General features: G+C 40.2%; 1 protein-coding gene across 1 annotated transcript in view; it reads left to right on the top strand.

The window, feature by feature from the left end:
• insra (insulin receptor a) overlaps nt 1-14,337 on the top strand; it is a 61,242-nt gene that overhangs the window by 34,689 nt on the left and 12,216 nt on the right. The window contains exons 4-11 of the mRNA XM_047368011.1: nt 797-936; nt 1,272-1,416; nt 1,654-1,868; nt 5,199-5,325; nt 5,627-5,880; nt 12,079-12,246; nt 13,292-13,490; nt 13,584-13,867. Coding sequence (XP_047223967.1) covers nt 797-936; nt 1,272-1,416; nt 1,654-1,868; nt 5,199-5,325; nt 5,627-5,880; nt 12,079-12,246; nt 13,292-13,490; nt 13,584-13,867 — 1,532 coding nt within the window. The remainder of the gene's footprint in view (nt 1-796; nt 937-1,271; nt 1,417-1,653; nt 1,869-5,198; nt 5,326-5,626; nt 5,881-12,078; nt 12,247-13,291; nt 13,491-13,583; nt 13,868-14,337) is intronic.

The raw sequence follows: 14,337 nt of genomic DNA, 5'->3' as shown, positions 1-14,337 counted from the left end.
TGCACCAATATCAATAAGCCATGGTCAAAGCCTTTTATTTGCAAAATAGAAATGCTTATTTTCTCCCAGCCGTCTGGCATTTTTAAGAATTGCGTCACACGAGCTGCTTGTTTTTTTTGCTGTTGCTGGAATTGTTACTGTTGCAACACAGTTATGGTTCGCAGTGCATTGGGCTTCAGTTGCCACTCACTTCCGTTGTTACAACAGCACTTTCTTCTGTAACTTTCAAGCTTTTGCTTAATAAACATGTTGCACACATGCAGGACCTTGCAAAAGTATTCACACCCCATGAACCTAGCATCATCTTTGATTTTTGTGTGTGGTGCACATTTGTAATCACCTCCTTTACTCTGATACTGCTTAGTAAAATATACTTAGACCTAGCTAGTACATAGAGAGTTAGAGTTCAGCCCTAATTGTATAGGCTGCGCTCATTTGCACACAACAGTTTTCAGAATTTCTTTAGTAAAAACTTTTAAAATCCATCCATTTCTTTTCACAATTGTGTGTTGGTCTTTCATATAAAATACCAGTAAAATATGTTAAAGTTTGTGGTTGGAATAAAATGTGGGAGATGCAGTTAAAACAGCAGGATATGGCAAAATGTACAGTTATATTTTCAGACATATTGGATATTTTTATCCACGAGATCCAGAAACATACCCACTTAGCAGTACAGTGCAGATAAGCCTCAAGTTGATTAACCTTTAAAAGAAGAACTAGGATCAGTACATACGTCTAGGCTTAGGTTAGATTTTTATAAACTTCTTTATTTGCTTTTTTGGTTTTGTCTTAGGCTCAACTGCACTCCCTGTGCAGGGCCCTGTCCCAAAGTGTGTATGGGTCTGAAGACGGTGGACTCTGTCACTGCAGCCCAGGCTTTGAGAGGCTGCACCGTTCTCAATGGGAGCCTGGTCATCAACCTGCGAGGAGGAAGTGAGTATCTGCGGTCTGTTTGGTCGAGTCAGATTACAGCAGGCAACCCGTCAGTGCTGCAGAACAAAGCAAAGGGTTGTTGATTTTGTCCAGAGCAAGGAGGCTACATCAAGAGCATCCAGTCAAACAGCTAATAAACTAAAAGTGGTAAAGCACCTAATCTCCATTTGTTTGATTCAATGGTTTTAATTCCTCTAGATTACAAAAATGAAGGCAAACATCAGCTCTATGTCAGAAATATGTGCTAAATAAGAGAAAAGGAATTTAAACACTGCTTTCCACTTTTTGGGCGTGAAAGTTTAGAGACTTTCCTTTTGTTCTTTTGTTCTCTGTAGACAACATTGCAGCTGAGCTGGAGGCCAGCCTGGGGCAGCTGGAGGAGATCACTGGCTACCTGACAGTGCGACGTTCCTACGCTCTCGTATCCCTCTCATTTTTCCGCAAACTCCACCTAATTCGTGGAGAAGAACAGGAAGTCGGGTAATCCTCCCGCAGCCTTAACCATTTCAGAGCCTCCTCCTGTAATTATGAGTTAAAAGCAGCTAGTCTGACCTTTTCAAAATGTCGTTTTTTTGTGCTTTTGGTTTGACTTCTCAAAAATGTAAAGTTTAATCCAGAAATGATGGTGGAGGCTTTTTATTTAAAGCTCCGCGGTCAGGAATAGCCTTACAGTTTGATTCAAACATGCTCACGCAGTATCCATACATTGTTTTCCAGGAATTATTCATTTTATGCCCTGGACAACCAGAACCTTCGGCAGCTCTGGGACTGGTCCAAACACAAGCTGACCATCCTGCAGGGCCGTATGTTTTTTCACTACAACTCCAAGCTCTGCATGTCCGAGATCCACAAAATGGAGGAGGTGACGGGAACCAAGGAGCGGCGGGTCAAGAACGAAATCGCCTCCAAGACCAACGGAGACCAGGCCTCATGTAAGGAACCGAAGTTTGCAGACATGACAGTTGTAGCAGGAGTTACTGTAGGAACAGACGGCACAGACAGAGGGCTGGCAAAGTATCAAACGCAGTTATTGCTATAGAGGTCATTTCCTGACTTATGTTTGTAGATAACTTCCTGGAAACCTTTATACTGATTTTGTTTTAGTACGAACAAGCAGCACAGTGGAGAACAGTGATGCAAAACGTTTCCTTCCCCTTTTACCTTCTTCACACAGTAACATGTTGTAAAGACTAGCTTAAATGTATGTTACTCGGGTTTTATGGGATACACAAGCACTAATTAGTGCATAATTGGGAAGTTAAGACATAATGATACATGGTTTTCATCATTTTTCATAAATAAAATAAAAAGAGGGCAGTGCTTTTGTATTCCGCCCACTTGAGTCAAAACTTTGTAGAACAACCTTTCGCCGCAATTACATTGCTTTTTTTGGGCTGTGTCTCTAGCAGCTTTGCACAATAAAGAGTGAATATTTCCTGGTTCTCCTTGGTAAAAACAGTTTGAGCTGAATCAGATTAGATAGACAGTATCTTCAGACCAAAATGTTGAGGTCCTGCCACCAAACGTAGACCAGCTACCCTGTCACTGGTAAAGAAAAGCACCCAACAGCATGATGCTGCCACCTACGAGTTTCATCATGTGGTTTATGTATTCAGGTTGTTGTGCAGTGTTGGTTTTTGATGTTTGTTTCCACACATGTTGGCCAAATGTGCAGTTTTTGGCCTTCAACTCAGAGCACCTTCTTTCACACGTTTGGAGGCCAGATTTGTGAACGGCAAGGCTCATAGTTGTCCTGTCAACAGGGTTTCCCACCTAAACTGTGAGTCTCTGCAGCTCCTCCAGAGTTGCCATGAGCCTTCTTGACTGATTCTATGGAAAGTGCTCTCCTTGCCCATCCTGTCAGTTTAGGGGGACTGTCGTGTCTTGGTAGGTTTGCAGTTGGGCCATCATCTTTCCATTTTCAGATGATGAAACATCTCTGTGAGATGTTTAAAGCTTGAGATATTGTTTTATAACCTAATCCTGCTTTTCCCTGACCCCTTGCTGTGTTCCTTTCGTCTTCATGGTGCCGGTTGTTTACTAATGTTCTCCAACAAACCTCTGAGGCCTTTACAGAACTGCCAGAGTTAATTGCACAAAAGGTGGACTCTATTTACTAATTAGGTTACCTCTTAAGGCAATAGACTGCCTAGGGATGAGTACCGAATTCTGTACTTTTATAGGTACCGACCGCATTCCGTCTGTACTACCGAGTACCGATTCACGTAAAATCAAACGATACTATGTTTCGGTACCTAAACGCATCATTGTGACACGGAGGGAGTGGAAAAATGGCCAATTTTCCATGCCGGACATGAACACAGCATTGCACGCAAAAAAGGCTAATGACATCAGAAGCCGCTGATACCGTCAACAAAGCATGGCTGATAGAAAGCGCTCGAAAGTATGGCTCCACTTTCCAATATACGATGCAAATTAAGCTCGCTGCAATATTTGTGACGTGAAGTGCAAGACCAGCGGCGGGAATACTTTTATTCTGAGGAAGCACCTGGTTAAGCACCAGATTCCTTTCAGGGCTGAAGAGAGCAGCCTCAGATCTGCGGCTACAGCTCCTGCATTCAGCACCGTTAGCACACATCTGTTAGTGACTCGTCGTCTGCAACCAGCGACCTGGGAGAAGAAATGTTTGAAATAACTGAGATGTTACAATACAAAGAGCTGAATGTTGTTTTGATACATTCATTAAAGTTTATATATTGAGAAATAAATATGTTAAATTGAAAAATTCTGAGATTTTATTATTAAACAAATGAACATTTATTACCACATAAACACACACAAAAGTACCGAAAAACTGGTACCATTGAGTACCGATACGATACCCAGGTTCCGGGGATCTGTGCCGTATCGGTTGAAATGTAAAAGGTACCCATCACTAAGGCCGCCCAAGCTTTCTGTATTTTTGGAGGATAAGGTTGTTGTACCACATGTTGACCCATTAAAATATTTTGAATCTTGTGCTTGTAATGTTGCAAAATGTATACATATTAAAGGGGTGTGAATACTTTCGCAAGGCCCTAGGTTTAATCTGACAATTTAAGATTATTGTTGGTCTGCTGTTTCACTTCTAGATGTTTTATTATATAATACCAGCATATTTAATTCTAGTTTGACAAACGATTGAGCATAGAATATTCAAACTGTTTGAGTTTAAATAAAGATTAAACTTGTTTTGTTCTGCTGTCACTTTGACGACATCACCAGGATTGTTGGTTCCAGCTGGGTGAAGAAAAATACTCCTGAGATCTCTCAACAAAACACTCAGTCAGCGTTGAACCACACAGTTTTGACAATAATCCTGTTAAAGAAGTGCTGGACTTAAATAACAGGTTTTTGATCAGGTGTTAGCTGCCAAATCAGTTCATAAAAGATCATAACACTTTCTTTCTCCAGAGATCTCTATTTTTTTTATCAACATAATAAAAATAAAAAAAACTAGGACATATTGTCTGAACAATGATACTTGGACAAAATGACACTACTTTGCCTCACCATGTTGATACTATGCTTATGACGTGTTTATTTCAGGTTGTGCTGAAAGCACCTTTTCTATCTTTAATTTGGCCAGTCTTTATTCTCTTCTAACTTTCAAATATTTATTTGTTTGCACAAATCATTTAGTTTCTACCCTTTACTCGAACAAGCAATCACACCAGCTGTAAAGGTCACCAGGCAGATATGTATGTCAGGCCGTTACAGCAGAGGTACTCCAGGACAAGGCCTTTTCCTTTATTTTCTGCGATGTTGAAAGGCTTTATTGCTTAGTTTCTTCATTGTGTGTGTGCAAACATGCAAGCGCATAGCTGCATAGGAGACTTTAAGAAGAAGAATTATCCTAAATGTCTGCAGGAATGCTTTTTATACCTGCAAAAAGATATACATCTTGAACCTTGTAACATTTTGTCAGGTTATAACCACCAAATTGAGAAAATGAGACTTTTCTAAGAAATTATCACCTTTTGTGATGATTTTTCACTATAAATCATTTGGGTTTGGCCTTTATAAAAGCATACTAAAGGCAGTTTATATTTACTAAATTAACTAAAGTAATATAATCTATAGTGTCAGTTTTGGGGTAAAAGAAAATCAGTTAACTTATAATTGCCAGGTGGAAGGTGGACAAAGTGATTGAGTAGCTGTGATATATAAATCTTTTTCTATGGATATTTTCCAAATTATGAACTTGCTATCCGGGTGTTTTCATTTTGTAAACAGATTGTTGTATCTCATCCTTTGATCAGGCGAGAACCGCTTGCTAAAGTTCACCCAGGTCCGAACCATGAGCGATAAGATCGTTATCAAGTGGGAACCGTTTTGGCCTCCAGACTTCAGAGACCTGCTGGGCTTCATGGTGCTCTACAAAGAAGCGTAAGTTCTTCAGCTTCTTCAGTTCTTCAACAAATAAGGAAAAAGCTCAGCATTGGGGATTTGTGGTCAGTCCTAAAATCCGCTTCAGCCCCAAATTATGGAAGTAAATAAAGTTGTGTCCTACCTCCCTTCTTTGTGTCCTTCACTGGTTCCTTCCTTTCTTGTCTCCCTCCCTCCTTCATTCCTTTCCTTTATTCTGCCCCCCCCCCCTTTCTTCCTTGTGTAATGTCTTCATTCTTTCCACCCTTCCTTCATTTCCTTCCTTGTTTTCATCTTTATGTCACTTTTTTCAACCTAACAGACCTTTTCAGAACGTAACCGAGTTTGACGGCCAGGACGCCTGCGGCTCCAACAGCTGGGTGATTGCCGACGTCGACCCTCCGCGTCGAGCTACAGAAGCAGACAAAGATCAGATTGAGCCGGGACACCTCATCCTGCCTCTGAAGCCCTGGACGCAGTACGCCATCATGGTGAAAACGCAGCTCTCTGCGTCTGACGAGCACCAGGTCCACGGGGCCAAGAGCGAGATCATCTACGTTCGCACAAATGCCACCAGTAAGACTGATAAAAATGGCTCAGAGTTTATTCTAGTTAAGTCCTGTCATGATGTCATTCGTGTTAGATCAAATGGACGTGAAATAATTAGGCCACGATGAATAATTAGAAAACATTTTCCATCTTTCAATGTGACACATTACCTATAGAATTCAACTGAAAACAATTAAATCGGTTTGGGGGACAAGGTAAAACATCTCTGAGTTGGTGCTTCCTCGAACTACTGATTTATTTTCAACATTGAGTCATCTTTGGTTGTAGTTTATCAGCATGCCACATCTTCACATGTAATATATGCTCACTTCATCTTGCAAGAGTTCTCCAGATCTCTTGGATTATGAAGAAATTTATTGTCTCCACTGATTATCTGTCAGATTTACTTGCAGGCTCTAACTAGACCATTCTACAATATTAATTCTAGTGAATTTTTAATTTTGTTGATCAATGTCCACTTGAGAAAATTAAAATTTGCTTTTAATCTGTCTGTTTTGTATCAAAACAGACTTGCATTTGGAACTGTTTGTATTTCATCCACCTTCAAATTTAAACAAAGCAACCCCACAGCATGATTCTGCCACCACCATCTTACACGGTGGATACTGCTATGTTTTGGTGATGCACAGTCCTGTTATTTATTTGCCTTGATGTTATTTATAGCCATTTGTAAATTCAGATTCATCCCCTGTGACTTAAACCTATATATAATATGAAGAAATATTATATGCAGGATGTTCTCCTCACCATGTTTTCCTTGGGTGCCATTCCTACCTTCTAAAGGTAATTTCAATAATGCTAGCTTTAGTGGTTTTTTCTAGGTGTTTTCAAGCAATAAATGCATAATATTCCCTCAAAGAAAGACACTGATAATATAAGGAATGGTTTTTTTTATGACGTCATTTTATTTGTCAGTAGGTTACACACTAGGTTCTATTTTCAATGTCATATTTTATGAACTTTGAATGTCCCATTGAAGAAAATGTAAAAAACCTAAAAACAAAAATAAAATCTTTGTTCTTTCATTTAAAAACGAAACAAATTTCCCATAGCATGTACATAGAAGCAGACAATTTTTTTTCAAAGAGTCAGGTTGCTTTTGTGGCTCTAAATGGTAAAAATGGGCCTTAGGGTGTGTGAAGGTTGCTGACCCCTGCTGTAGGAAAATGTTTTCAGTCTCTTCTCAGCAACAAGAGCGGTACATGGATCAGTCTTTGTTACACTAAGCTTGTTTGTATTTGGGCAAGTGAAATGAGAACTCTGATTTTGAGTGAGCGTCGCTGGAGTGGTCCAATTTATTAGGAAATTAAATTGATACAAAAACAAAAATAGTTAGAAAAGATAAGTACTTTGCATTGTACAACTTTCACCATTTTTAGAATATTTTTAAATTGTCAGTGAACATCCCGCCCTGCATTAAAGACTGTTGGTGAGCCAAATTTTGCCATTCATGAATTGTGGTTGAAGGCCCCATGAAATTGTTGCAAGGGCTCCAAATGGCCCCTGGGCCACTCTTTGGACACACCTGAGTTACAGGGTTTGAGTCAGAAAATCCTCCTAGGATGGCCTAAACTTAAAGAATAAATGCTGCAGTTGAATCAGAAGATACTTCAGCAAAGTAGTAAGTGAGTGCAACCAGGAGGTTGTATCTTTTTATTTTACATTTTCTCCAAGCAACTGTGATTGTTTTTTAGTTGGATTTTAGAGGATATGTTTTAATTGAAATCATTTGTCATGGGTTCAATAGCAAACGTGGCATTTTAACAGGGGTGACTTTATTAATAATAAAATTCAGCTATTTGTAATATGTTTGTATCATTGACATCATAAAGTCAGTGTTTGTTGGTTGCACTGCTTAAAAAAATGCCCCTTACGCAACAACAAGGAAGAGGAAGAGAAATGCTTGTTTTTTTGCTTGGTTGAGGTGCTCCCTGACCTGACAGAGCTCCACCTCATGCAAGGTGTCTGCATCACTAACTCAGCCTCTCTTTCTCTGTAACTTCATGTCCTCTGCCACCCACAGAGTGTGCCTTGTGCAGCTCGGCCTAATTACAGACACTGTGACCTGTCTGGCTGTCTTCCTTTTAGACAAAATACATTTCCTTCCCTTCACACCGCATCAAACATGACATCCATCTCTCACACGAGACACATTTACAGCAGAGGCGCCTCAGCCAGCCAGCCGTGTCTGGCGAGCGTTGTTTTCTGCCCATTTGGCGACTGCTCCTTGTTCTTGCTCCGTCGCGTCTCACCAACATTCCTCATCGGAAGAGCAAAGCTGTCATTAAGTATAAACTGCTGCTGGTGAAACCATGCTGATAATGCTGTCGAACCAGCTTGTCGCATTGTCATTGAACAACATCATAACACAGTGACAATAAAGCTCAAACCCGTGGCGTTATGTACAACAATCATGTTATATATAATTAGCTACCCACGCACTCTTACCACAGCATCTATGAGAAACCTTTGTTCTTGGCAGTCATGGTCCAGATTTCCGAGAGCAGAAAGAAAAGGTTGCAAAATGAATTTGTCTCAAACCATATATGTATAAAGATGTGAAACAGAGATTAACAACTTTAAGTCTTTTGTTTTTTTTAATCCTGCCAGTATGCGCTTGTGATTAATCCCTCAGCTTTCATAAATCTCACACCAACTAAACTTCTACTCATGTGGAGTTTGTTGACAGTGATTGATATGAAAACCTGAGTTCTTCAAATGAACAAAAACCAAAACTAAATCTGTTCATAAGTAAGTTGGTAGTCTTACATAGGCTTTACCCATACATAAACAAAACAGGTCCATTGTGTACTGTGCCTTGCAAAAGTATTCATATCCCTTGAGGTTCTTCATATTTTATCACATTGCAACTACAAACTTTAATGTATTTTAGCTGGATTTGATGTGAAACACTAACATGGAGTTCGTAATACTAAAATAGAAGAACAATCATTCATGGTTTTCGGATTTTACAAATAAAGTCGTTCCAGCTTACTCAGACTGGATGGAGAGCATATGTGAACAGCAATTTTAACAACAAATTTAGTGCTACCCCAGATTCCAAATCTGGCTTAGGTCTGGACTTTGAATGGGCCACTGAACCAACATTGAGCCTCTTTTTATTTAGCTCTGTCCTTCTTCCTGTCACAGCTGAGAAAAAGCATCCCCATAGCATGATACTCCCACCACCGTGTTCAGAAGATCTGTAATGTTCGCTTTCCACTGCACCTAGCGTTTATCATGCTGACCAGACATTTCAACTCTTCTATGAAGGCTAGATTTGTGTAGTTTAAAATTAATAGATATCCTGTCAGCAGATTCTGCCAACTGAACTGTGAATCTCTGCAGCTCCTCTAGAGTTGCCATGGCCCTCTTGTCCACTTCTCTGATTAAGGCTGTGCCTGCCCGCCCTCTCTCAGTTTAGGTGGACAGCCATGTTTTTGTATGTTTGCAACTGTGGCATATTTAATTCTTATTACAAACAGTATGACTCTGTGTCTTAAATAAGTGACTTCTGAAGGCAATAGGTTGTTCTGGATTTTATTTAAAAATATCAGAGGAAAGAGGGCTGATGGAAATGCACGCCACAGTTTTCAAGCTTTTATGTGTAAAAATAAAAAATGTAAACCATGTATAATTTTTCTTCTGCTTCACAAATTGTTGAAACTTGGTCTTTCTTTCACAAATATTTAAATAAAGTACATTAAAGTTTGTTGCTGTAACATAGGATGTGGAAAGGTTCAAGGGATATGAATACTTTTGTGTTAAATGTGACCTTTCTTTTTCTCGCAGTAACCTGAAAGGCAAAGTGGATCGAAACTGCATTCTCTACTATCTATAACAAACAGCTATGATTTATCTGTAGGTTTGTACCAAAAGTGGCACGATTCCAATTAGGTCATCCCAAAATCGCTGATGAATGTGAATTTAGTAAATTTTTCTTGTAAACTACTGTTGTCTAAAATTCTTGAGAAAACCTTTACACCTCAGAAACCAGAAGCGGGGTATGATTAAGTAGAAGTATTTCTTTGCATAAAAACCTAATTTTTCAGAGTACCAGTGAGTAGTGTACAGGTGTGTTGAATGGTTCTTCCAGCCTCGAAATGTTTGTTCTGACTTTTTGACATTTTTAACCACCAAGTGGATGTTTTGCACCCGTTTTAAAGACCGAAGATTTTAAGTGATTTTCTATATTCTACTCGTAGTTTACTGTAAGGAAATGGGGTTGTGTGACTCCTGTACCTAATATCTACTTGCAGGAGGTCACAGAGTTATTTTGGAGTGATCAAGGACCAAATCTGTCATATTTCTTGAGAATAAACCAGTCCAAATGGGAATTATAAATGAAATAAAGGTTTTTGGACAGTAATATACAGGTCCTTCTCAAAAAATTAGCATATTGTGATAAAGTTCATTATTTTCTATAATGTAATAATGAAAATTTAACATTCATATATTTTAGATTCATTGCACACTAAATGACTTATTTCAGGTCTTTTATTGTCTTAATTCGGATGATTTTGGCATACAGCTCATGAAAACCCAAAATTCCTATCTCACAAAATTAGCATATTTCATCCGACCAATAAAAGAAAAGTGTTTTTAATACAAAAAACGTCAACCTTCAAATAATCATGTACAGTTATGCACTCAATACTTGGTCGGGAATCCTTTGGCAGAAATGACTGCTTCAATGCGGCGTGGCATGGAGGCAATCAGCCTGTGGCACTGCTGAGGTCTTATGGAGGCCCAGGATGCTTCGATAGCGGCCTTTAGCTCATCCAGAGTGTTGGGTCTTGAGTCTCTCAACGTTCTCTTCACAATATCCCACAGATTCTCTATGGGGTTCAGGTCAGGAGAGTTGGCAGGCCAATTGAGCACAGTGATACCATGGTCAGTAAACCATTTACCAGTGGTTTTGGCACTGTGAGCAGGTGCCAGGTCGTGCTGAAAAATGAAATCTTCATCTCCATAAAGCTTTTCAGCAGATGGAAGCATGAAGTGCTCCAAAATCTCCTGATAGCTAGCTGCATTGACCCTGCCCTTGATAAAACACAGTGGACCAACACCAGCAGCTGACACGGCACCCCAGACCATCACTGACTGTGGGTACTTGACACTGGACTTCTGGCATTTTGGCATTTCCTTCTCCCCAGTCTTCCTCCAGACTCTGGCACCTTGATTTCCGAATGACATGCAGAATTTGCTTTCATCCGAAAAAAGTACTTTGGACCACTGAGCAACAGTCCAGTGCTGCTTCTCTGTAGCCCAGGTCTGGGGAATGCGGCACCTGTAGCCCATTTCCTGCACACGCCTGTGCACGGTGGCTCTGGATGTTTCTACTCCAGACTCAGTCCACTGCTTCCGCAGGTCCCCCAAGGTCTGGAATCGGCCCTTCTCCACAATCTTCCTCAGGGTCCGGTCACCTCTTCTCGTTGTGCAGCGTTTTCTGCCACACTTTTTCCTTCCCACTGACTTCCCACTGAGGTGCCTTGATACAGCACTCTGGGAACAGCCTATTCGTTCAGAAATTTCTTTCTGTGTCTTACCCTCTTGCTTGAGGGTGTCAATAGTGGCCTTCTGGACAGCAGTCAGGTCGGCAGTCTTACCCATGATTGTGGTTTTGAGTGATGAACCAGGCTGGGAGTTTTAAAGGCCTCAGGAATCTTTTGCAGGTGTTTAGAGTTAACTCGTTGATTCAGATGATTAGGTTCATAGTTTGTTTAGAGACCCTTTTAATGATATGCTAATTTTGTGAGATAGGAATTTTGGGTTTTCATGAGCTGTATGCTAAAATCATCCGTATTAAGATAATAAAAGACCTGAAATATTTCAGTTAGTGTGCAATGAATCTAAAATGTATGAATGTTAAATTTTCATCATGACATTATGGAAAATAATGAACTTTATCACAATATGCTAATATTTTGAGAAGGACCTGTACAATCAAATCAAAATTACATTTTAGATTTGAGAATTTTCCTGACGTTAACTCAATCTTTTATGGAAATACTACTACAAAGTATGATTAGTAGTACATGGGTACAAAAAAGAATAAAGCAATGCATAGATGCAAAATGGGGGTCTGAATTTTTTCCATAATATAAGAAGCACAAAACCCTGTTATATACACATACATTCTTTACGTGTCCTCTATTGAGCATTAAATATTTTTTGTTCTTAACAGTTCTTTCTTCTCTGCAGAGCCCTCTGTACCACTGGACCCCATGTCTTCCTCCAATTCTTCCTCTCAGATCATCCTAAAGTGGAAACCACCCAACGATCCCAACGGGAACATCACTCACTACCTGGTCTTCTACCAGCGCCAGGCTGAGGCCAGCGAGCTCTACAAGTTTGACTACTGCCAGAAGGGTGAGACACTGTCAGTGGCTGGCTTTCTGGGTTCTGGTTCTGGTTCAGGAGAATATTTTTTGATAAGGTAGCTTTTTAGAACCTCTGATTGACACATAACTACAGCTGGATAGGAGTTAAATTCTTCCCCCATTGTAATGTGATTTCTGAAAAGTTAGGAAAAAATATTAATTTTACTCTTTTGAGACACGAAAGAGGAAAATTTTCTGTTTGCAATAGAAAAGAGCCGTGCTATTAATGCAGCACCCCTCATGTTTATATAGACACAAATTACAAAATCTTTTGATGGCGATAATACAAGTAAATATTGCGGTGACAATATCAATCGCGATATGTGTCCGTTATCTTATTTCCTCTTTTTCTCATCTGTGCTTCTGTCACTCGGTGACCTTTAGCATTTTGAGTCCAGTGTGAGCATCTGCTGCCGTAGGACTAATGTTACGTTAGCATGTAAAATGCAAGTTCCTCCCACTTGGAACATATAAGTCAACAATTATTGCACTTCAAACAGTCCTTTACGATATGAATTTTGCACACACTGATATTGCGATGATGATATATTTGCGATACATTTGGCTGCCATATGTTTGAGGTTTATCACTCTCTGAATTTTAATGGGATGCAGCTGTACAGAGAGCTGCAATTGTTTGCTTCTCCTCTGTGTGAATGTGATCAGGGAAACAAAATGAATCCCGCCCCTTAGACAGTCCAGACCCTTCACTGGCTCTGGCTCAGGTTCAAACACAGTTCAAACATTTATTTTTATTGAATCGTTTTAGGCGCAGCTTGGCTCACGTCAGCCTCTGGCCGTCAGCGCCGATCTGAGTTAGCACATTGATTCCATAATGCCTGCATGTCTATAGAGATTAGGGTCTGCAGGGAGGTCTTGTCAGAGGTAATTTATCTTTACTGCAAAGGTTGAAGACCTAGGATGACAATGACAGACAACCCCTGCAGGAGTGTGTGTGGATATGATGTATATGATGTTTATTGCACCTGTCATCTCTCTTTTTGCTCCCCGCTCTGCTTGTCCACCTGACACCAGGAATGAAGCTGCCGTCACGGGTGCCCACTCAGGTGGACAGTGAAGAGGAGCAGAAGTGGAACCAGACGGAGGAGCAGGGCCAAGGGAAGAAATGTTGTGCCTGCCCAAAAACTGACAAGGAGCTCAAGAAGGAGAAAGAAGACTCAGAGTACAGGAAAACCTTTGAAAACTACCTTCACAATGAAGTCTTTGAGATCAAGTAAGTCTAAGATATGTGTTTTTTTTATCTACAAAAATGATCAGGTCCATGTTTTTTTTCCTAAATGCACCTTAAAACGTTTGCCTTTTCCAGACGTTCGAGACAGCGGCGCTCTGTTATGGGCATCGCCAACAAGACGCAGCCCTTCCTCACCACCGCCGCTAGCCAGCCCGGGAGCACGGGCATCCCCGACAATGAGGATGAGAATAAGGAATATCCCAAGACCATGGTCTTCGTCCACGCCAAGGAGTCCACAGTCATTTCCAACCTGCGACACTTCACCAGCTACCAGATCGAGATCCACGCCTGCAACCACCCGACTGACCAGGCCCAATGCAGCATGGCGGCGTACGTCAGCGCCCGCACCATGCCTGAAGGTAAATGGCCTCCAAATGGTAACTTATGCACACTGCTATTCTACCTTGACACTACCCCTACTGTCATTCTGTCATGTTACAACTATAAACGTTAATGTACTTTATTGGGATTTCATATAAAAATTACTAAATTGTGCATAATTGTAAAATGAAAGGAAAAATATAAATGGTTTAAAATTGTACATTTTTATCTAGGCTGTCAGTCTTTACAGTCGAGCCCAGAATTATTCACACCACTGGCAGATCTGAAAATATTTTCTCCTAATCAAGAAATTTGTTTCTGAGAGAAAATGAGACAGGCCTCTGTCAAAGGTGATAAACTAGTGTAAAAGGAGTAAAGAATTATTTAAAAAATTTGGTTTTATTCACAATATGTTTAAAAAAGACACAAAAAAAATGTCATACCTTTTGAATATTTACTGGCCTTATGGCATGATTTGACCAATCATGGCTAAATCATGCCATTCTCA

This window comes from Girardinichthys multiradiatus, chromosome 6 (genome assembly GCF_021462225.1).
Source record: "Girardinichthys multiradiatus isolate DD_20200921_A chromosome 6, DD_fGirMul_XY1, whole genome shotgun sequence".
NCBI lineage: Eukaryota > Metazoa > Chordata > Actinopteri > Cyprinodontiformes > Goodeidae > Girardinichthys > Girardinichthys multiradiatus.
The sequence above is the reverse complement of the archived record's forward strand: the minus strand, read 5'-3'. Positions and strand labels throughout refer to the sequence as shown.